This window comes from Drosophila rhopaloa, unplaced genomic scaffold (assembly GCF_018152115.1).
Source record: "Drosophila rhopaloa isolate 14029-0021.01 unplaced genomic scaffold, ASM1815211v1 contig_178, whole genome shotgun sequence".
Lineage (NCBI taxonomy): Eukaryota > Metazoa > Arthropoda > Insecta > Diptera > Drosophilidae > Drosophila > Drosophila rhopaloa.
The window spans coordinates 7,515,808-7,537,393 of record NW_025335059.1 but is presented as its reverse complement, the minus strand read 5'-3'; the positions used below and the strand labels follow the sequence as shown (position 1 = coordinate 7,537,393).

At 40.6% G+C, this 21,586-nt stretch overlaps 2 protein-coding genes across 5 annotated transcripts in view; one reads left to right on the top strand and one right to left on the bottom strand.

Moving 5' to 3' along the window:
- Positions 1–1,706: 1,706 nt before the first annotated feature.
- On the bottom strand, positions 1,707–12,728 carry LOC108053838 (attractin-like protein 1). Its single transcript, XM_017136561.2, has 8 exons — positions 12,109–12,728; positions 7,905–8,141; positions 7,676–7,833; positions 7,468–7,615; positions 4,153–6,982; positions 4,004–4,090; positions 3,424–3,505; positions 1,707–3,361 (listed from the first exon to the last, which is right to left on the bottom strand). The coding sequence occupies exons 1-8, from the start codon at positions 12,375–12,377 to the stop codon at positions 3,204–3,206; spliced, it is 3,969 nt and encodes a 1,322-aa protein (XP_016992050.1). The 5' UTR covers positions 12,378–12,728; the 3' UTR covers positions 1,707–3,203.
- A 573-nt stretch (positions 12,729–13,301) lies between these two features.
- LOC108045736 (tubby-related protein 4) overlaps positions 13,302–21,586 on the top strand; it is a 30,268-nt gene continuing 21,983 nt past the window's right edge. For 3 of the 4 annotated variants that reach the window (XM_044459136.1, XM_044459135.1, XM_044459133.1), the window contains exon 1: positions 13,302–13,880. The gene's annotated coding sequence lies outside the window, so the exon portion shown is untranslated. The remainder of the gene's footprint in view (positions 13,881–21,586) is intronic. The other variant, XM_044459134.1, reaches the window with a different exon arrangement.

The following is a 21,586-nucleotide window of genomic DNA, read 5'->3' as shown; positions in this document are numbered from 1 at the left end:
AAAACAAGCCGAGCTCTAACTCATTTCAAAGGCTTCTGACGCATTGGGGGGTTATGCGCAGCTGCAAGGTCGAGGTATTTAAAAAATAACTACTAACTATTCAAATGTATAGCCCCAAAATTAGCTGTAACTTATAAGTTTTTAGCATGAAAGGTTTTTTGATCACATTTTGTTCACTTTTTGCACTACCTAACTTTTAAGAGACACCATGTTTATTTTTACCATCAATTACTTGATCAGTTCTTAATATGTATTAAGCTATAAGCCAACGGATAATTAAACATTTAGGTCATGACGTGAAATATTTAGCTATGTGCTAAATTAAAATTGAGTTAAAACAATAAAATGTTGCTAAAATATTAAAATAAATTTAAAAAATACAATTCCAACTTTCTATCTCCATACTTTGATAAAAGAATAATTTGATTTTACCCGTATTTTTTCCCATAGATCCAATTTAGGTCTTTGACATTAAGGAAATACGTCTATAACCCTATATATGATTTTTATTCGTTCCCACAGATCCAATTTAGGTCTTTGACATTAAAAAAATACGTCTATAAATAACAAAAATGGGTTTTTTAGTTCTCCGGAAACCAAAGCATAACCTGAATTAAATTGGAAGCATTAGGAAGCCAAACAATAAGAATCGAACTTTGAAAGGAGTGCTATATATAATATTAAATAATTCTGTCACTAGATAAAAAGTTTAAGTTTCATAGGTACTATTTAACAAGTAAAATTGATCAAACAAAAATAAATTTTTTTAAACATATTTCTCTGTAACTAGCAATAAAAAGCCATTAATGTGTGACCCTTTGTCTGGCACTCGTAAAGCTGATATGCTGTTGTTAATGGGGGATTTTGAAACATGCTGCATAGCTGGTGGAGTTTTGGGTTACTCCCATGTGTGGACACTTATTCATGCTCCAATTCCACTCCACGCATTGACGGTTTGGTTCTGGCTTAGACTTCGGGCATTCCACTGTTGATTCATAACGATCGGCTAGTGCTGATTATTATTTGTTATGGAGCGCAATAGTTCACTTAACCTAGTGCGTGTTGGCCTTCGTGGGCCAGAATTAGCTTTACGGTGGGTAAAACCGAATTAACTTACCCGCACATCGGCTGACTCAACTTGGGTATGCACAAAAATATATTCCAATGTATATGTTTGAATGGCGAATACGTCAATGCAGGCAACCAAGGGCGATAAATTCCTCTGATGGATGTTTTGACAGAGATCTCTGGTGGGCACTTCCGCTTCATTTCGGATTTCGCACGCTTTTGCCATCGTTCGCTGCTGTCGGCTTTCTTCTTTAATTTCATTAATAAAATCGTCATCATTAAATTAAATGCGGTGCTTGGAGATATCGTGACACAAAAGCCGCACAAATTGCCAAAGATGTTCGAAAATGTAAGAGGGAAAAAACGAAACGAAAAGAAAGAAGCAGGAAAGGGCCACCCCAATCACAACATCCGCGTACGTGAAAGAGGGCTTCTACGGAGCCCCGCAATTGCTCCAATCGAACCTCGACCTGAATAAACATCTCACATTTACCCGGTTTATCAGGCCATGCAGCAGCGCCCCCAACTTTTGCGCCCCCCAACCGCCAGCTGCCGAAAGTGAAAGTTCTGTGAAATGCATGGGATAACGCGGTGAATGGTCGGTGGGGAGTAATGAAAATAAAACCACTTTGCATTGCTTACATTTGGAGTGTCTTTTTATTGGTTAATAAACTAATATATGATTCTTTATCTATGTATATCTTGCTGCTGCAGTTGCTGTCAGGGGTCTTTAAATTCTGGGATAACAAACAAGTCTTCGAAGGGTTTGTTATTATCTTCGTTTGTTTATTTCTGTTGCTTTTTTTTTGGGTGTTTGGAACTGGGTTGGCAAGTACTTTTATTTTTATATATTTTAAGTGTATGTCTCTAAACGCATTTTACAATTGAAATTAAATTTCACACATGGACTTCATAAAATTGTTTAAAAAAATTAAATAGATTTACATTTGTTTGTCTGCTAACCCGAAGCGATCGTCCACATATCGGCTGGAGTTTGTGTACTTTGAAAAGTTGTGATTCTTAGAAGATCTCTAGGTGTTAGTTAAAGTTTTAGACGAGTGTCTTTTGATTCTAGAGGTTGTTCCATTCCTGGATTTGTATTACAGAGAGTGCGTCTAGTAAATTGGTGTGACTTGTATTAGTTTGAATTATCGAGTTAATTAACTGCGTGAGTTGTTTCTGTAGTCAACTGTTTGTTTCTTTGTTTGTTTTTGTTGCCAAGAGGAAACCTTACGATTAGTTTGTGATTTAATTTGAATTTTGGTAAATGTTGGATCTCATCTAGATTGCATGTACAATTTAATCGTTTGATTTGTTTTGGGCGCGTTCTCATATCAAGAGCATTTTGTTTATGTATAACTACTATCTATATAGCGTTATCAATTTACGTATTTTATTTACACTTGCATTGTTTTGTTCTTTTCTGTTTTTGTTTTGATCCACTCATGTCTTGCGTTGTAAATATTTGCACGGATATTAAAAACAGAAACATTTCTATTATTGAACACAGTATTGCATTTCTCCGTCACCTCGCTCCTTGTACACGTATCTATCGCTTTTGTCTGTCATCCGGTTTTGTTCATCACTTTTTTGCTAAGATCAATTAAATGTCTTTTTGTTTTGACTCTGTTTCTGTCTCTGACACTGTCGCGGCTTTTGGTGCACCTACTGCCGAGGCAGCGCACAAAATTTGCATAAATAAATTCTAACAACACGCTTAGGCTATGTGATTAAGTAAAAAAAATACATTAATAATTTGAATACAGCTGTTGCCATCGAACTTAGCTCACATACGCGGTATAAATAATAAATTAAACATTTATAACTATTGCAACGCTACTCGACCTATCAACTATATCAAATTGTATATAACCGTATATAAATATGTCCTTTTGCTAAAAATTATTATTATTTGTTTGTTTCTTTCTCGTTTCGTTACTAGTCTAATGCATTAAAGTAATAATAACTGCGGATTATCAACTTGCTAGCTTGCCTTTTGTGTGTGGTTAGTAGAAGAAAGTCGGGGAAAATATATACTATATACTCGTACTTATTCGCTAGTTACATATTATCATAATTATTATCATTATCGTTATCATTATTACTTTATGTAGGTAAGCATAGTGTTACGGTTATTATGTACAACTGTCTGGGTGCTGGCTCTGCTTGCGCTTCGACTTTGGCTCCTTGGGATGCTGATCGATCGACGGACGACGCGGATTGCCGAGCGTGACTAAGGCGCTGGCCACGGCTAGACCAGCGGACTGTCCAGACGGCGCTTGTGAAAGGCCACCTGTGTATCGAAAGTTGAATAAGTGAGAAATATATACTGTTTGAGACCAATGCTATCCTTACCCGTGGGCAGCCGGACTAGAAGCGAGAGCACAGCGGCTCTATTACCGCTGCAAGGCTCCAATGCAATGGGACTGGGGCATTCCTGAGAAAATGAACATATTAAAACCATATTTCTTATAATGTTTTCTATAATAATGAAATGATGCTAAAGTTGAAGCGATAAATTAAATATAACATTTGAATATAACACAATGAAGTTATTAAAGTTTTTTTAAAAACCTACAATTAATAACTAATTTCTACGGATTGTAGCTACTAAGACTGTAATAAATATTTGTTCTAACAAGAACTTTGAAATAACATAAAACTTCAATTTATGAAAATACAATATTGCAAATTATAAAATAAGTGTCGTGCAATATTCTCCAAACTATAAAATGTTAAATTTAAGTTAATATTTTGATCACAAAATTAATTTTTTCATTGATCTAAGACTACTAAAAAATTAAATAAAAAAAAAAAAAATCTTTCAAAAAAATTGGACTGTCCAAAAGCCATAATTTTATCTATTTTCCTAAATGGTAACAATCCGAAAAGCCGGCTCATAAAATTGTACGTTTTGATTGATTTACTCGCCCACCTTTTTGCGTTTCTTGGACAGGTGGCCAATGCCCTCCAGCGTCAGACTCAGATCAATACTTTCGCGGTTTTCGATATCGACCAGTACCTGTTGGAAAATCGATTATGGATTAAAAACATTACAATCATTCTTTCTTCCTTTAAGCTAACCTGTGAAAACGGTCGACTCGCCATCTGCTCCATTTCGACGAACAACCGTTGGCGTCGCCGGAACATGTCGTATTTTTGCTTGATCTTCCACAGGACGGCGGCCATGAGCAGCAGCAGCAGGAAGCATGAGGAGAATGTGATGAAGAACTGCTGCAGGTTGAGCTTGGGGTACTGTGAGAAGGCGATCTGTATCCAGATTGGCGGCTGGAAGTCGTGCACGAATACGTAGAAGGTGGTCAGGGAGCTGTTGTCATCGGGCGAGTGCCCGAATTGGTAGTCCGTCTTGGGGAACCGATGGCGGAACGTTGAGCAGTTAACTCCCACTAGGATGAGCATGTCCGGCGAGCCGGCCCTCTTCACGGAGATGTCCATTTTGGCTGGAACGCTGCAGGTAATTGTGAAATCAGCATCGATCTCCGGCTTGCCCGGAGAATTCCGGAAGTTTATCTGCGTAAAGTGACGGTCCTCCTTCTTGGAAAGATTAAACGTGAACTGGTAATCGATGGTCAGCTCGTAGTAGCAGGATCCCTTCAGTGGATCCCCGTGGTAATGGTTCTGGGAGTCACACTTTTCGCAGTGATCGCCCACAATACCCTTGGTGGTACAGAAGCATTTGCCAGTGTCCGGATGACAGTAAACGCCCTGGCCATTGCAATCACAGCGCTGGCACTTGCCTCCGTTGATGGGATTCCCCCAATATCCAGTGCGACACTTTTCGCAGTGCGTTCCGGTCGTTAGATTGTTGCACGGCTGCTCGCAATGCTGTTGGTCGTTACAATACGAATGCCCGTTGCAATTGCACCGGGGGCAGGATGTAAAGAACCAGTGCTTCAGCGCACATTCCGTCTCATCGTAGGGCGCTAATGCTCCTCCGACAACGCATCTTCCCAGACCCGTATTGGAGCCATTGTCGCACCATCCGCACGCCGGATCATCCAGACACATCTGGCAGCTGTTGTAGTAACCACACTGCGCACTCGACAGTGCGGTGGTGCTGCCGACAGTCAACGCCGTCGATTGCGTCGGACCGGATCGGCACTTGTTCGTGAAGGTGGTCCACTCCCGGCACTGACCGTAAGGAAAACTTGCGGTGTAGGCATTACGGTCCACGCAGCGCTGTTCGTTCTGGCACCAGATGCACTCGTCCTCCGTGCAATTCTGGCAATTGGTCATTGCAGCGCACGCCGGCGCGCATGCCACCTCATCCTGCGTCCGGTTGACGGCTATTCCACCGCCGAAAGAGTAACTCCGGCAGCGGTTCTGCTCCGAGTCCCAGCGACAGGCCAGGTTAGCGGAACAAGCGCGACAATTGTGCAGCTGTTCGCATACAGAGTGCATCAGGTAATCCTCGTTGATAGGGCAGGAGTCCAGGTGTTTGGCATTTAGTGGCGGACTCAATGTGGACACAGCTTGTTGCGTGGACGACTCGAAGAGGACGGAGGCCACTGAGGTGGTTTCCCGACACCGCTCCTTGCTGCACACTCCGTTACCACAGTAGGTACAGCCAAAAGTAGTGGAGACGCAGGATTGACAGTTGGCCAGCTCCTGGCAGCGGTGAACATCGTGCAGCAGCTCCGAGGTAAGCGTGAGCCGGCTCTTCGATGGACAGGCCACGTAATCGTACTGCTCTCGCCCGTAAATAGCCGATCGCTGGACCTGCGTGATGGCGATGCAGCGCATCTTCTGCACATCCCAAATGCACTTTACTCCGGGACGAGCCGAAGTGCACTTTTCCTGCTTGGTGTAGTAGCTGCAGTAGCCCGGCTGGTAGCGGAGCATATCGTTCAGTAGCTGGCCGTTGAAGCCACCATAGATGTACAGCGACTCCTCGAACACCACCGAACTGTGGCCGAAGCGGGCCAGATCCGCCTGTAGGTGGCCCGGCGTCGTGTGATAGTGCCACGAGTCGCAGTACACATCGTAGACGAGCAGGTCCTGGCTATAGCACTTCGCTCCGTAGCTCTGCGAGGTATCGTTGTGCGTGTTTCCACCGAAGACCATCATTAGTCCCTGATTCACAAAGTTTGCAGTGTGGAGCAGTCGAGCACTTGGCGCCGCCGACAACAGGCTCCAAACCCGTGTGGCCGGTTCATAGGCATACAACCGCGAACTAAGCACTTGACTAGACTCGCTCTCGGAGACTATTCCTCCGTAAACGTACACCTTCTCCGTGAGGAAGTCGTAGGCGGCACTGTGCCCAAAGCCGCCCTTTACCACATAACCAGTGGTGGGAACGATGCGCCACTCGCGTGATCCGAAGTTGAACTCCTGCACCGTGTTGAGGTAGCCGTAGTTCGGCGAGTGACCGAAGATGACCACCATGTACTGGTAGTTGTTCTTGTCCCCGTATCCGGGAACAAGCGTGGCGGTGTGACCCACCACATGAAGGGGCCCGCACATGGCGGTGATTCCTCCAGTGGCATTGCACAAGGATTCCGGTCGTACTGAGATGTTTGCCCACGTTCGCGCCGAAACATCGAAGGCCCACAGCTCGTTGCTAATGCCCTGGCCTTTGACCACACCGCCGTACATGAAGATTTTGTCTCCGTACATCACCGTGGAGGCACCGTATCGTTTGTCGGGCACCTCGCCGCCATCCTCCGGATGCACAGTCTCCCACACGTTGCCGTTGAAGTCATAGGTGCTCATTAGCTCGCCCCGTCCGTAAGATTCTCCGCCCACGATGTGCAGTGTGTCGCGCCAGACGGTGGCGCCATGGGAGGCGCTTCCTGCTGGCGCCGGCGAGTGCTTGGGGTGGACTGTGGACCAGGCTCCATGGGCGCTGATCTGACTGCAGTCGTCGCCTGCAAATCCCTCGTAACAGGAGCAGCTGCAAGAAATTAAACGATTTTATGAGTGACGAAATATTCGTAATTGGCCCAATTATTTAAGACTGAATTTAGCCTCCCTTTCCTAGTTAATTTTATTCTAGTTTGCTCGTAATTTCTCTTAATTAAGCAACTCAAGAAAATAATCGTATTCTAAAATTGGACGAAAAAAATCCAAGTTAAGAAGCGACAGTGGTTGAAGTGGTTTAAGAGTAAGTTAAATAAAGAGACATCTATCAATTGTTTACTTTTATGAGCTAACAAGATTGAATTATATAACAATATTGAGGATTATAACGGCCAGATAATTTGTAATTATTTGTCTCTCGAAAATCATAACAAGTTGTAATTGAACTTTACATATGGAGTCTAAGAAGCTTTTAAGACTATAACTTTATATGGGTTACAAATTCGTTCACTAATTGAAAAAAAAAATGTGATAATCCGAATGTGATAATATTTAATAGGAAATTTATAACCAACTAACCGTTCCTGGTCGAGTCGGCAATGGCCTTGGTTTTTGGACTCCAAGCAGTTGTTGGGACAGGCGGCAATGTTACAGGCTTCACCCCTGAACATGGGATCACAGATGCAGTCGCCATCGCGGCACTTGCCATGGCCGGAACACTCCACCTCTGAAATGGTGAGGAAACCTTTTAATTCTGCTTTAAAATACTCCCAAGTGATAAGCTTACCATCGCTATCCGAGGGACAGCCGTTCATCTTGTAGGTGAGATTGAAGCCGGACATGTTATAGGCATCATCACTGAAGAAGTGAACCAGGGCTGTGCCGGATCTTGCAATCACCTGTGGCACGCGACGAATGGAGAAGTTACCTCTGTACATGAGGCCACTGAAGGGAAGATAGGGAAGACAAAGGTTAGTTATAACTAATCCACATAAAAAGCAAAGGCACAAACTCACCTAAACACCGCCAGCAGTGGAGAATCCACGCTGTCACCATCGTATATGTACAGGTGATCCCAGCCACACTCCGTGGCGAACTCACGTAGGTGGATCCGTATGTTGGCGGTTCGCGACGGATTGGTGTTATGTCGGCGGTTCCAGTGCGGATGCCTGGCATCGATTAACCAGCTGCACTTGACACTCACCGAATAGTTGCCCCAGCCGTCGTGTATCGTACCCATGGGGTGGTACATGCTGAAAAATACGAAGAAAGGGGATGCGGAATCCATTAGCTTTGAGGTGGCAAAATAAATCAATTCCTCTATCGATTAAGCGATAGTGCAGTGCTCTCATTGCACATGCACGTATGCAAATGCCAATGGCCCGATGCTGTGAGAAGATAATTGAATTTGCCGGCCAGCGCAATTGCAATCTACAAATGATATGGGGAGAGTGTATAAGTTATAGTATAGTTTTCTATAAAACATGTGTGACCGAGCTGAAGCCGCTCAACTGTTGACTCGGGGCAGCCTCACAATGTCGACGTTCGTTGTCCACCCTTTGGGCATTTGTGTTCCGTGGCTTTTGTTCTGTAAATGGGGATTACGAGTGGAAATATGTCTGGAAGACAGTCTTGGACGGAATGTGACAACTTAAGAGCTTGAAACTCGATAAGGGTATACGACAGTCGCCTGCCAAAGCCTTCCTTTGTCTGTCTTGTTATTTTCTTAGTGTTTTGTGTGCACATCCGCTTATAAATAACTGCTTTCCCCTGTTTTAGTCGATCTGATTTCAATTTACAGCTGTGCAGAGTACAAAGCGCAGTGCTCTAAAAATATGACAATTAAATTTAAGCCTATATTGCAGTAACGGTCTGAATAGTTGATCTCTCAACTTTTTAATTAAAAGGTCTAGAGAAACGAAAATTGTCTAGTTAGGAGGCCAACGAAAAATGTTAGTTCATATGTACCAAGAAAAAAAATTGTATTATTATAGTAAAATAACTAACGGTTGGATAAATTTCTAAAATGATTGAAAACTATTTTTATACATATTTATTTTGTATAAACAGTGTTTATTTAAACAAGCGAAAGCGTTTCGTCGTTGGTTGCTAGAAAAGAAAATCCCACAAAAAAAAACCGATAAGCTTATAAAGATAAAAAATAAAATAAAGTGCCAGTGTATCAGAATAAATGCTCGGATAGTTTTATTTGTATTCGACTGACTGTTTATAACCAATACCAGTAACAGCATATTAGCCTGAATTTAATTTATAATTTAATTTACGATGTATAAATATTGAAAGACGAACCCTCTTTTTGGGTATACAATTTTTAAGGAAACTTTTGCAGGTCCAACTTGTTTATTTGTACTTGTTAAAACAATTAACTCACATAGCCAGAGTACTCGGAGAAAGTGGAATCGGTAGCCTTCCGCATTCTAAATGCGACTCACATTACACTAAACAAGTGCCGATAAGTACTGCATGTAGCACACAAACAGTTGCGGTCAAAACAATAGAAATTTGAATATCTTTTGGTTAATGAAAACACTTCCGATGAACAAATAAATAATAATTGTCAAAAACAATCTTATCTTAAAAGTTTGCTACCGCATATAAGGAATCACCAACTCGTCAGCCAAGTACAAATTTGTTGTATTTTTTCGTGTCGGAATATAAAATAAACAGATTATTATAATTGATTTCTTTTATTTTTTTTAAACAATCTCTCAAAAAGACAAAAGTTTTTTGGTTGAGTTTTTATGATTACTATATTTTATATATTAATTATGTTTTGAAACTTGTTTGACATTGAATATTTCTATACAACTCATAACTTCTTTGCATTACAATTTATTTGTCACATTACTGTGCATAATAATTTTTGTATATGAATGATATTTATTTTTGCACCCGCGTCTGTAAAAGACTGGCTCGTGTGGGCGTTGTGTCTCGGTCGTTTCTAAACTTTGAGTAAACAATCGTCCAGCCGGGATGCAACCCGTGCCGGTGGCCATATCAAGCTGTAGCCACGAAAAATCAATGTTCGGCAAAGATATATTTACACACTCATTGGCAGCCGGTGAGTCACTCTGTGCAGTCGAGCGCTAAGCTTACGCACAGCTTTCGAGATGAAAAATGGACCTGGTGGATCGGGAGTCCGAGTAGGTGAATAGGCGCCCTTCTCATGTGGCCAATGGGCTGGAATGCAATCAAAGTGAGGGAAACCAGTTAGGTTGTGCCCAGTTTTTGCATAGAAAGCCGGCAAAATGTCGGCTCTCTGAGGCCGTTTGAGTTGGTGAGTCGCAAGCAAACAAACAGGCAGTGGGTGAATCTGGACTAGAATCGTGAAATTCACAGGCGATAAGCGGACGCACACAGCTGATAAGGGGAATCACTTGTCCTCTTATCACTGCTTAAATTGAACGGTCGACCGTGTAGCTTCGGAATTTATGGCCTGCTAATAGCTGCGATCCACCGCTCAACCGCAGGTCGGGATCAGGGGTCTATAGACACACCACCGAACTGGTTTCGATGGTCTCTGGCAGGTGAAACGGCGACCTCAATGCTTGAGTGCGCAAATTCCAGCTCCCATCACGGCAGGTGGGGGGCTTAATTAATGTCAAGATAGAACTTACTCGCTTATCGGACTCGGCGTGCAAATAGCCGTTGTTAAGAAACATAAACAAACCATTTCATAAGCTTTATGACGCCAGCGTAAGCGTGAACAACGAAACTGGCCCGGCGACATCTCATACATTTCTACATATTGCACGCATGGAAAAACAACAATATCTGTTTGACCTCCACTTTTAAAACTCATTTTATGGCTAGCGAAAAACTGTTATCTTATTGTTTGGCGAATGGAATAATGTTGCTATTAAAATAAGATCCGAAATTGGCATGGATAACAAGTGTTGAAATGCAGAAAACTGGTCTACAATGAATTCTGGCAAACTAGACTCTATAATTTGTGTTTTGGATGTTTAACAGTACCTTAGATACATGTTACCCAATGAACAATAACTAGATTTATGAATACGTGCTTTTATGATTTCCAGTTGTGTTAGAGACGTTATTCTTTCTCAAATTATTTTAAGTGGAATTGTAAATTATTTAGCTGCATATTTTCTCCTCTCAATCCAGATGGCAAGATGTCAGATGCCAAAGAAGCTCATATAGCTAAAAGAAGCACCCAAAAAAACACAAGCTTCAGCCCAAAACAAGTTCAAAGTCAAAGCGAACTAATTGAATAATCCGTATTGAAAGCGTCAGGAGGCGTAGAAAGCGGAAAGCAGGTGAAAGAATGTTTAGAGAGCTAATGGGAGAAAGAGAACGGGAGAAATGGGAGTCGGGGAGAGTTGAGATAAACCCGGCCAAGAACCCGTCCGACCAGATGAAACTGAACCGTTGCCTGACACAAATAGGCCGGGCCAAAAAAGGTAGAGGAGATCTGATTGAATAACGTGGAGTGAGTCACAAGGGGACCTACGACTAAACAGAAGGAAACATGTATATGATATTGATGAGCTTACGTATCACTTCAGAGCATTTACCAGAATTCCAATTTTATATACATATGTCAAATAGGTCAAAAAGATATTTGCTAACATTTCAATTTGAAAGGTATGATTTAAATTTACATTCTAGAAAAATATACACAAATTAATAAAATAGCGGTAAGAATTTAACCTTGCCTGTTGGGGTTCTGGACTGTAGCTATTGTTTTTGACAAGTGCAATGCAGTTGTAAATCCCTAACTCGAATTTATCCTATCTGGTGAGTCCCATCCTCTTTTACTCAAACACCAACCCACTTCGTCTTTAACTATCTTTTTGAATTGGGTTGAAAAATATTTTTGATTTTAAGGGTCTGTAACATAAACTTTTTTTGGTATCTATTTAACCTGTTCATAATTTTCGATGTACTATTGCTAATGGCACCTATTCAATAGATGGGTGTTTGAGTGTACAATACATGTTTTTTTTTTTTTGTGTAAAATTTCTAAAGGTATTTTTTCTTTCAAGAACTGACACCACGGTGAGTCGAGATAAAGGTAGGAGATATGAAAGATCTATTGTATCTATTACACACGATCATTTTCCTCTGTATAAAACGGCTTTCCTTTGTAATCTAGAGCGGGCTTTGAGGTGGTCGAGTTAAGGAAGCTCTATTGTGCCTATTCAACCTTATCTTCCTAGGCGTATGACCATAACTTACCGGACTTTCCCCCCGCAGAACTGGCACTCCGGTCCCTGCCAGCCGTCGGCGCAGAGGCACTGGCCGTCCTCCTGGCACTGGCCGTCGTTCTGGCAGCGGCCGCCGTGGGCGGTGCAGTTGAAGGCGCTGGCGCGGTGCAGTCCGCTGAAGCAGCCGTGGAAGAGGAGCAGCGTCAGGAGGAGCAGGCATTTTCGCCTGTATTTCGCATTAAATGTGGGTGAGGTGCTGCTCCGAATTGGTTGCTTCAGCGGTTGCTCCGCCAGGCACATGATTTCACACTTGATTTTAGAGACCACCGCCCGCCTGCAGCTTCACATCGTCGTCGTCCTGCTGCGAGTCCTTCGATTTTCGCGACTATTGCACAATTTTCCTTTCCTTTGGGCCCGTTTTTTCCGTGGCCTTTTGCAATCTTTGCAATTTGGGGGCAAACCAAGGCCCCGCACACATACACTGGCACACACTCACTCACACACACGAACGCGCGGGCTGCACAACAAATAATATTGGCAAAAGGAAACAACCTGCATCCAACGTCGGGCAAAGTTATTGACAATTTATCAGAGAAACGAGAAATCTGCTGGGCGTCCAGTGCTGCACAGCGTTGCACTGCTCAGACGTTGTAAAACACTGGGCAAAGTCTATCCACCAGGGTAGTCAAATCAATATCAATATCGATAAAATATTATTTATTCCAAGGATTTTTTATTTAAAAGACTTTATTAAAGAAATATAAATATTTTTATCACAAGGGCTTAACGTCCATCAAATAGAAAGTATTTTGTTGATTCTTGGAAAGAGTCTTGAGTTAATAATGTCTTTCATTTTCACAATTATTTAATCTGATTTAAGCTTTTCGCACTTACTCCCCCGTTTGTTAGGAGATTTTGTGATATAATATATTAAAACTATACGCGAGAAAATTGCGACGTGATTTGATGTTTTTTGAATCAAGCTATCGATATGATGATATTATGATACTAACATCCCTGGTTGCCACCGGAGCGGCCGATATATATTTAATCGATATCTTATCTTAACAGGTATTGTATCCCTCGCAAACGTTACAACGGTAACAGCTCAATTACAGTTGCAGCTTTCTGTTAGTACCGCTCATATGTTTATTTCTTTATTTAAATTCTATTAATAAATGTACAAAGTAAATAAATTTTTGTTTAACTAAAAAATGTGTAAAAAGTAAAGCCTTGTAGAAAAAGCTTGACAATTTATTTAATACAAAGTAACTGCCGTACACCAAGGAACTAGAAAATCAATACCCGTTAACAACAACCGGAGCGCGTAAATTCCGTCAGTTTGACAGTTACGTTGATAAGAACTATGCGGATGGACCGTCCAAAGCGCAGGCGCGCTCTGAGGGCCCCCCTAATCCTACGTAGTGCCCCTGTAAACTTTCCGGAATCGAAATTCTCTGACAGTCCACGTTCGGGCGTCGTTGCAAGCAGTGTGTGCTAACGGTATTTCAACCGCGCTGCATGTGCGTTCCGTTTGCGTATGTGTGTGTGTCCTGCCCGTGAGTGTGTGTAAGACGAGAAGAAAAAAATAGGAAATAACAGGAAAACGGGAAAAAGTAACGGGAACGTCTGCCCCAAAACAGTGGCAAAAACACACACAAATCGTTGGCGGTGCACCAATTTTTCGGTTGAAAAACTGTAATTCGATTGGATCAGCCTTTTCGAATAGCAGCACTTTGAACGGTAGCATTTTCAAGGAGCAGCAGAAGCAGGAGCATCAGAGACGGGGCGGGAACTTCACAGGTGAGTTGCGGAATTCCGTTGTCCCCTGGCTGGAAAACATCCTTTTAGCCTCTCTCACTCGGTGGTGGATTGGCCCCAAAGCCATGGACACTATGAATGTCTATACTACAGGCCGACTTGCCTAAATCCAACATACATATCTAACTGTGTTCTTAAAAAATTAATTTAAGAAAATACTGTAATACACAGTCTCCTTCGTTGGTATCATCCACCCCTCGATTTTTACTTATATATATTATCATATCCATTTCAAGAAGAATACATGCTAACACAAAAATCTTCCTTACATAAATGTTCATCCTTATATTTTATTTTTTATTTAAACTTATGCCTGCTTTTATTGATTTGAGATATAAGTTTCTGTTAGGGTTGTTCGCCTGTATGTGGGTGAGTTTTTGTTGTGGCCACATCAGCAGAGCACCTTGGGCGCCACAAAAACTCCCTGAATTCTGGGTTAATAAAGGTGTTCTACCCACTGCCATGTTACCTTAGTTCTTACCTTGGTTAAACGTTTTTTATCAACCATATTTGCTTAGCTTACACGACTTAAATTCCCAGCGATTCGGTATCGTTTCTAGTTTCGGTTGAGTGAGCTGCCCACGCACGTTTTCGATTAATCCGCATCAAACAACCAATGACAGTGAAAATCGATCGGCATTGGCTTTCGCAGTGGGTCCACGGTTGTGTTATGTTTTCCCAACACAGAAAAAAACATCTTGATATCTTTAAATTTTGTTTATAGCTTTAATACGTATGCGAGGGGAGATTAATTTTATGTTCGTTCGCATACGATAAGGCTATAAATGTAGAGCATCATTCATATCCCAACTCCGCTTGCCAAATTTTTATTTTATATCAAATAAATAAATTAACATTTTACAAAATTCGAGTTTAAATTTTTGTATCTTTGTATGTATCTTGTTATATACATTTTACATTCTGTAATCAAGAAACGACTCCGGCGGGAAAAGTACGGCCGGAGAAGCGGCAATCAGGAACACACGCCTATAAAAAGCCCGTGGAACAAGCGTGCCGAAATTGAAATTCCGTTAGTTGGTCAGCTGGAGCGATAAGCAGTTTAGCCATATAGCACATAACCGTTACATTTGCATTGGGGCGTCAGCTGGACGGGATTTAATGGGTATGTGTGATGTGCCGCAATTTCAGTTTGCATAATTTAGATGCCTCTGCCGACGGCGACGTCAAATGAGACTGCGACTGAGGCAGCGACGTCAACGCATGACCGCCAATGTCTTGTTCTTGGCGCTTCTCTTTGGGAAATTATTTTTAAGTTTGTGTGTGCTTGAATGCGGGGGAGTGGTTGTGGGCCAATGTGTGTTAGCATGGCTGCCAAGGTCATTACATTTTGTCTTATTTCGCTGCGTTTCAGTTGCTCAGGCCCCACTATTTCGCAAATACAGTCCAACATTGATATCTTGTATTTTCCTTTGATCGTTTATTTTTCAAATATATTTCAAACTTTTTCGTTAATCCCAAGATCTAATTGCGATAACCAGAGGTATGTACATAGAAAAAATATGTACTTCCCAAATTTGTTGAGGACAATACATTTTCCAAAAATCCATTTGTTCATATCTTATATTGTAGTTTTCGAAAAAAGTTGTAACATATTACTTAAAATATAATCTTATATAAAATTGTAATTTTAAATTTCACAAGATTCGACGTTTTTTTTGTATTGTTTAACTGCCGCAAGGCATTCAGTGTTAAAACTTTTAATTTTTAGAAAGTAAGCATCCGGAAAGCATTGAAAGACTGTATCTGTTTTCACTTTCGAATGTTTAGTTGAAATTAGATTTTCACAAATATAAATAGTTTGTCGTTTTAAATTCACTTTCGTTGGGGTACAAAATCAAATCTTTATCTTATATATCTAATTGTATTCTAAACCCTAAAAATTTAGATAATATTTATTTCAAATGGTTAGAAGTTCGTAAAATTTAACTAAAAAGAATTGAATTATATAGGAATTTGTTTTTTTTAGCAAATAAAGGTTTATGCTTGTGAGGTTTGACTGTATTTGCTCGCGATTTGCATTATATAATTCGAGCTGACGTTGGGAGGACGATGTGGCGGGTCTTTGTGGCAAGTTCAAGTGCAGTTTGCTCGATTTGCGGTTTTTTCCGAATGTTTTGCCAATATTTTCGCCATTGACAACAGGCGGCGGATTTGCTTTTGCTTTTGTTATTTTCGTGATTGTTATTGTTTGTGTTATTCTTTGCCTTGCCAATATCTGAATATCTCTGCCATGTTGATTATTTTGCATAACTGAAGCAGCAGTAGCAGTAGCGGCGAATGGAAATAATGGAAAAATTGTTTATATTGCCAAGGAGAAGGAAAAACGCACCCGGCAACAACAAACACAACCAGATACATTTGGGTAACTGTAGCGCCACTGAGGCGCACAATTTTCCCCAACATGCTCTATAAAAAGGGAGGACCGGGTGGGTTAGGTTAAAGTAGAAACAAATTATACGACACACCCCCAACTGCCAACTGCCCCAAACCCTACAGAATGTCAATAAACAAGCTCGAACAATGGAGGGCAGCCGGGAAAAGAGCCCAGCGTCAGCTTTTATATGGCATTTCCCTGGTGTTTTCCCCATCGGTTTTCCACCATTAAAGCTCAGTGCACACATAGAAAGACATTCAATGTAGCCGGCACCCCGAAGAGCTGGCAAAACAAGAGGAAAATTCCCCCTCCCTCGGGGTGCGTATTTGTCAATGTTGCTTTACTTGGCTGTCATTTATTTCGTCATTTATGCAAAATTTTATTGCTTTTCCTTGTCTTCTGGTTTTTCCGGAGCTCCTTCAGCTTTATTTTAAAGGAAGAGTTAAGGAAAAAGGGAGTGGTATTGGCCTGAAAAACCATGCCAATTAAATGCATGCACGTCATTGGTGTCGCCTTTTTTTGTTTACCAGTTTTTAATGATTTTTCCTTCTTCAAACGCATTTCCTGTGCTTGCTGGCGTGTGGCTAATTAAAGCGAATGCCCCATGGGCAGTGAAAACTGAACTCCCAGCAATTACTGGGACACCCTTCGGACCCCACTCGGAAAGAAAAATTGGAGGGGGATACGTGGGCTTTGAACTTGTTTCAATCTCGCCGGTCGCCTGGCAAGCGGCACACAACAAAGCGGTAACATAATTAGGGGAAACTAAAAACCAAAGCCAGGATTAGATTTTTTCGATACGTTGGTTACTCGAAAATTAAAGCTTTAAGGTTTTAAAAAGTCCAGTGAGTTACAATTAACAGTTTTATTATGGGTGTAGTTACACCCAGAAATAAAATTACCGCGAAAATCGAATTCCGAATTTGTTACTTTAATAACGTTCTGTTCTTTTTTTATACCCGTTACTCGTAGAGTAAAAGGGTATATTGTATTCGTGCAAAAGTATGTAACAGCTAGAAGGAAGCGTTTCCGACCCTATAAAGTATATATATTCTTGATCAGGATCACTAGCCGAGTCGATCTAGCCATGTCCGTCTGTCCGTCTGTCTGTCCGTCTGTCCGTCTCTCCGTCTGTCCGTCTGTCTGTCCGTATGAACGCTGAGATCTCGGAAACTATAAAAGCTAGAAGATTGGCATTTTGCATGCAGATTCTAGGAGTTCCTACGCAGCGCAAGTTTGTTTCAAAAAGGTGCCACGCCCCCTTTAACGCCCACAATCGCTTATATACGATTTTCAAAATTTAAATATTTCGGAAAAGTAAAAATGCAGTTTTATTGTGTTTATCAATACCTATCGAAATGTAGAAGAAATTTTTCAAATCGGACCATTCGTTAAAAAGTTATGCGTGATCAAAGTTTCTATCTCCATCTCCCTCGCACTCCCTTTACCTGAGTAACGGGTATCTGATAGTCGGGGCACCCGACTATAGCGTTCTCTCTTGTTTAAGACTATATTTCTAAATTTATACCATTTGGAGTTGAATTAAGAACAGTCGAACATTTGTGGCTCTAATTCTCATACCTTTTGTTCATAAATGAAAATCACTTTACCAATTGTGTAAAAACTGGTACTGATAAGTTAAAATAATGGCCATGTGTGCAGAATCGATAAAATTCCTCCTTTTGAAATAGTTTTATTTTGTTTTGCTGCAAAAATTTATTATAATAAAAAAAGATAAGAACCACACCAAGGTCAATTTGATTGTAGTTTGACATACAAATTTCGCTTCATTTCGCTTTCATAAAAACCGCACCATTAGCGTAGAGATTTCTAAATATAAATATATTTTGACATGAAAATAAACCAGTTGTTGACTATACGAAACCTATTCTGCCTAGAAATTCCATAAATTTAATGGTTCAAAATAGCATGGTAATTTTTTACTTTTTTTAAATAACGATTTAAGGGGTGGGCAAACGATAGTTTTTAAAAGTCTAAGTGATTCTTATGCGTAAAATAAATGGAAACTTAGCCTGAAGTGATTATATAAGTATTAATTTAAATTATCTTTGAACAATTGCAACAAAAAAGAACGGTTGTTAATAATCTCAAGACCTAAAAAATTTGTTTATGAAAAGGAATTCCTTAATTGAAAGGGTTTTGCAAATAGTATATTTCCTTGCTCAAGGCTTTTGATTTACCAGCGGCCTTTCCACTCTATATATTTATCTAAAAACCAAAGGCTGGCATAAATACCTTACCGATACATGTCGTCATGCAAACGCTATATGTGCATATATTTTCCTGTGGCCAACGTCACGAAACTTTTGAGTCGAGGGCAACGCACACAAATTCCGAATCGAGCTCGAAGTGGTTCGTTCCTTCCACTCGACTTTGTAGTGTGGTTCTTGTTGTTTTCGGTCTTGTTGCATGCACCGCTGCACTTCCATTATACTATATTTTGCGATATGCAAAGGAGCAGCGAGCTGGGCTAGTTTCAAGCGGTTCAAGGGCATTCCAGGACCGCTGACAGCAATAACCGAGACAGGGACAAGAAAATATGAACAATGCCAGCTCGTTAGGTAGATGAAAAGCATGATGAAAATGAAATAATTGCGTGCATTCAAATTCCGCCCAGTGCCCCAAGGATCAAAAGCAAATTGCCACAATTAATTCGCAGACATAATGGAGGGACATGCGCTAAGGATAAAAAAGTAAATCAGGATTTTAGCGGCATTAAGTGGGGGGCAAGCCACTGGCCTGGACATAAATACAAAAATGTTGCAAATACAGTGGGAAGAAAATTTTAATCTAGAATATGATGTGGATTGTGGAATTAACTTAATGAAATGTACAGTTTATATTATAATTTTGTAATAATTAAGTGTGTGTTACTAAAACAATTATAATAAGCTCTATGATTAATTCAAAAATGTGCACAGCAGCATTTCCTAAACTAATGTAAAATGTAATTTTTCGCTTCCACCATAATAAATTAGGCTTATCGCCCTATCAATACAAATTGATAGCTAGTGCGCAAAAAAGTTCTATAAGCTAACAGCTGATTAAAATCCCAACTAGTTCTGTTTTTTGTTATGAATATCAAATACAAAAGTGAAATATTTTCGGATAGTTTGTTGTTCAACACAGTTGCTGATTTATCAACATTGAACATATGTTGCCACTGTAAGGATCTTTACCGAATGCCAAAAATAATGCGAGCCAATGAAGAGAGCAAAAGTTTCACCCGAAACAGTGTTAGCAGTAACAACACCAGTTACGACTACATAATAGTTAAGCGCCTTACAGCAAACTGTGTACCATGGAGCGTATACGCAATCTAATTTCGGCAGCCTAATTGCAACAGAAAGAGATAGACAGAGAACCAACTAACAGGCAACTAAAGTTTACTTTGTGAACAGCTATGTGTGTTCCGTCTCTGCTTCTTTCCACATAATTAACTTTTAATGGCAAAGCCGAAACAAATCCTATATTTTAGGAACAAGTAAAATGCGTTGCTGGGGTTGTTTCGAGAATAGAGAAAAGTATTGGCAAAAATACAAAACAAATTCCTGTTCAACAAATATAAATGTTGATAGCAATTTGATGAATATTGGTTCAATTGTTTAATTGATTTATTTGCGCAAAGCTTTTGTTGGCCTTTGATTGCAGTAAATTGTATCAATAACAATTGCATTTTAAATGGATTAAGTAATCTTGTACAGAGTAATTTGGCTGTATTTATTCGCAAGTATAGCCCGTGGCCATTACCAAGGCTGGTTGCCATTGTTGATGGTTAAATGCATATTTCATGATGTCTGGCCCAGGTTTTCGTGTCCGTTGCACAGCTGAAACTGCACACCTGCCCGGAGTTTTCCGTCCGAGACCGAGTCTGACTGGCATTTCGACAGCTTTTCCGACGCCGCCTCAGTTATTTTCGTTACTCTGCCGCGTTATGGCCATGAACCGCTAAAAAGTGCTCAGTGTCGCAGTCGCATGAAAGCGCCGAAAGGCTGGCATTTGGTGGGTGGAAATGTGCAGGTTGGCTGCCAAATGCGGCACGTTGAACAATTTAAAAGCAGCCGAACAATGGCTGTCTGGCAGTTGGAGAGCGGGTGAGTGCGTCAGAGTGGCGAAAGTAACACGTTCGGAATGTGCCCCACGGTGGGATGTGCAATCATTCATCTCGTGAACTACTCGAGAATGCATTCCTCCCTGTTTTTTTTTTATTTTTAGCTGTCTGCCTGTGTGTTATTGAAATGGAATTCAAAGGACTCTTCAATTTATAACGAGTTGTAGTTGGCTTTTTATCAATATTTAAGCAGGCAAGTGGCACAATCCTCCCCAAAAGATTCCATTAGTTGGCTTTCAGACAGCCTCGTTCGTTGTAAGATGACCGGTTTTGATGACGGCTCGCCCCCGGGGCGTATACGCAATCAAAAATGGAATATCACATGTCAAATTCAATCAGACAAAGCGTACAACATAATTGAAGCAAATGCGTGTGTGCCTTTGTCTCTGCTCGGGCAACCCCCTTTCCCTTTACGTCTCCAAGTTCTCTCAGCCACAGGCAATGCTTAGATACACCGGAGAAAATTATGAGAAACTATAAACAATTACAGAAATTAGAAAATTTAGACTAAGAATAGAAACACATATAGAAGAATATATATTTAATAGGTAAACTTAAGTGAGTTTGATAAAATGTATATATTGTATTTAAAAATGTTGTGAAAAATACGAAAATGGATTTTTGTATCTATCTTTACAGCTTGAAATATATTACATCAATTAAATTAAAGCTCCATAAAGTCCCTTATTTGATCATTAAACATTTTCCTCCCTGTAAAGATATGCTGCCTAGACCAAATTACACAAAACAAACGCTCGGCAGAGAATGAGAAGCCGGCTAGTCAAGCAGTCATCAAACGAGACAACAGACACAGCAGCAAGCGATATCAATTATTCAAGCATAATTTGAAACATTCTCATACTGAAGGACTCTCCTTTGCTCTGCTCAGCGAGGGATTGTTTTTCTTTGCCCAGAGCTCTTAGTTCAGCTCGACTTTACTCGACTTTTTGCCTGAAAACTTTTTAAATAATTTAAATGAGTGGCGTTGCGAAAGTGACGGATAAGTTTTGACATCGTTTGAGCTTTTACCATTAGCTATATTTGGAGAATAGGGGCGCATTGTATTGTTGTAAATGTTTCCAACAGATTAAAAAACTCTGTTAAAGTATTTACATGTTTGTCTATCTTTTTGATGCGCCTAAAAATGTGGTTTGTAGAGTA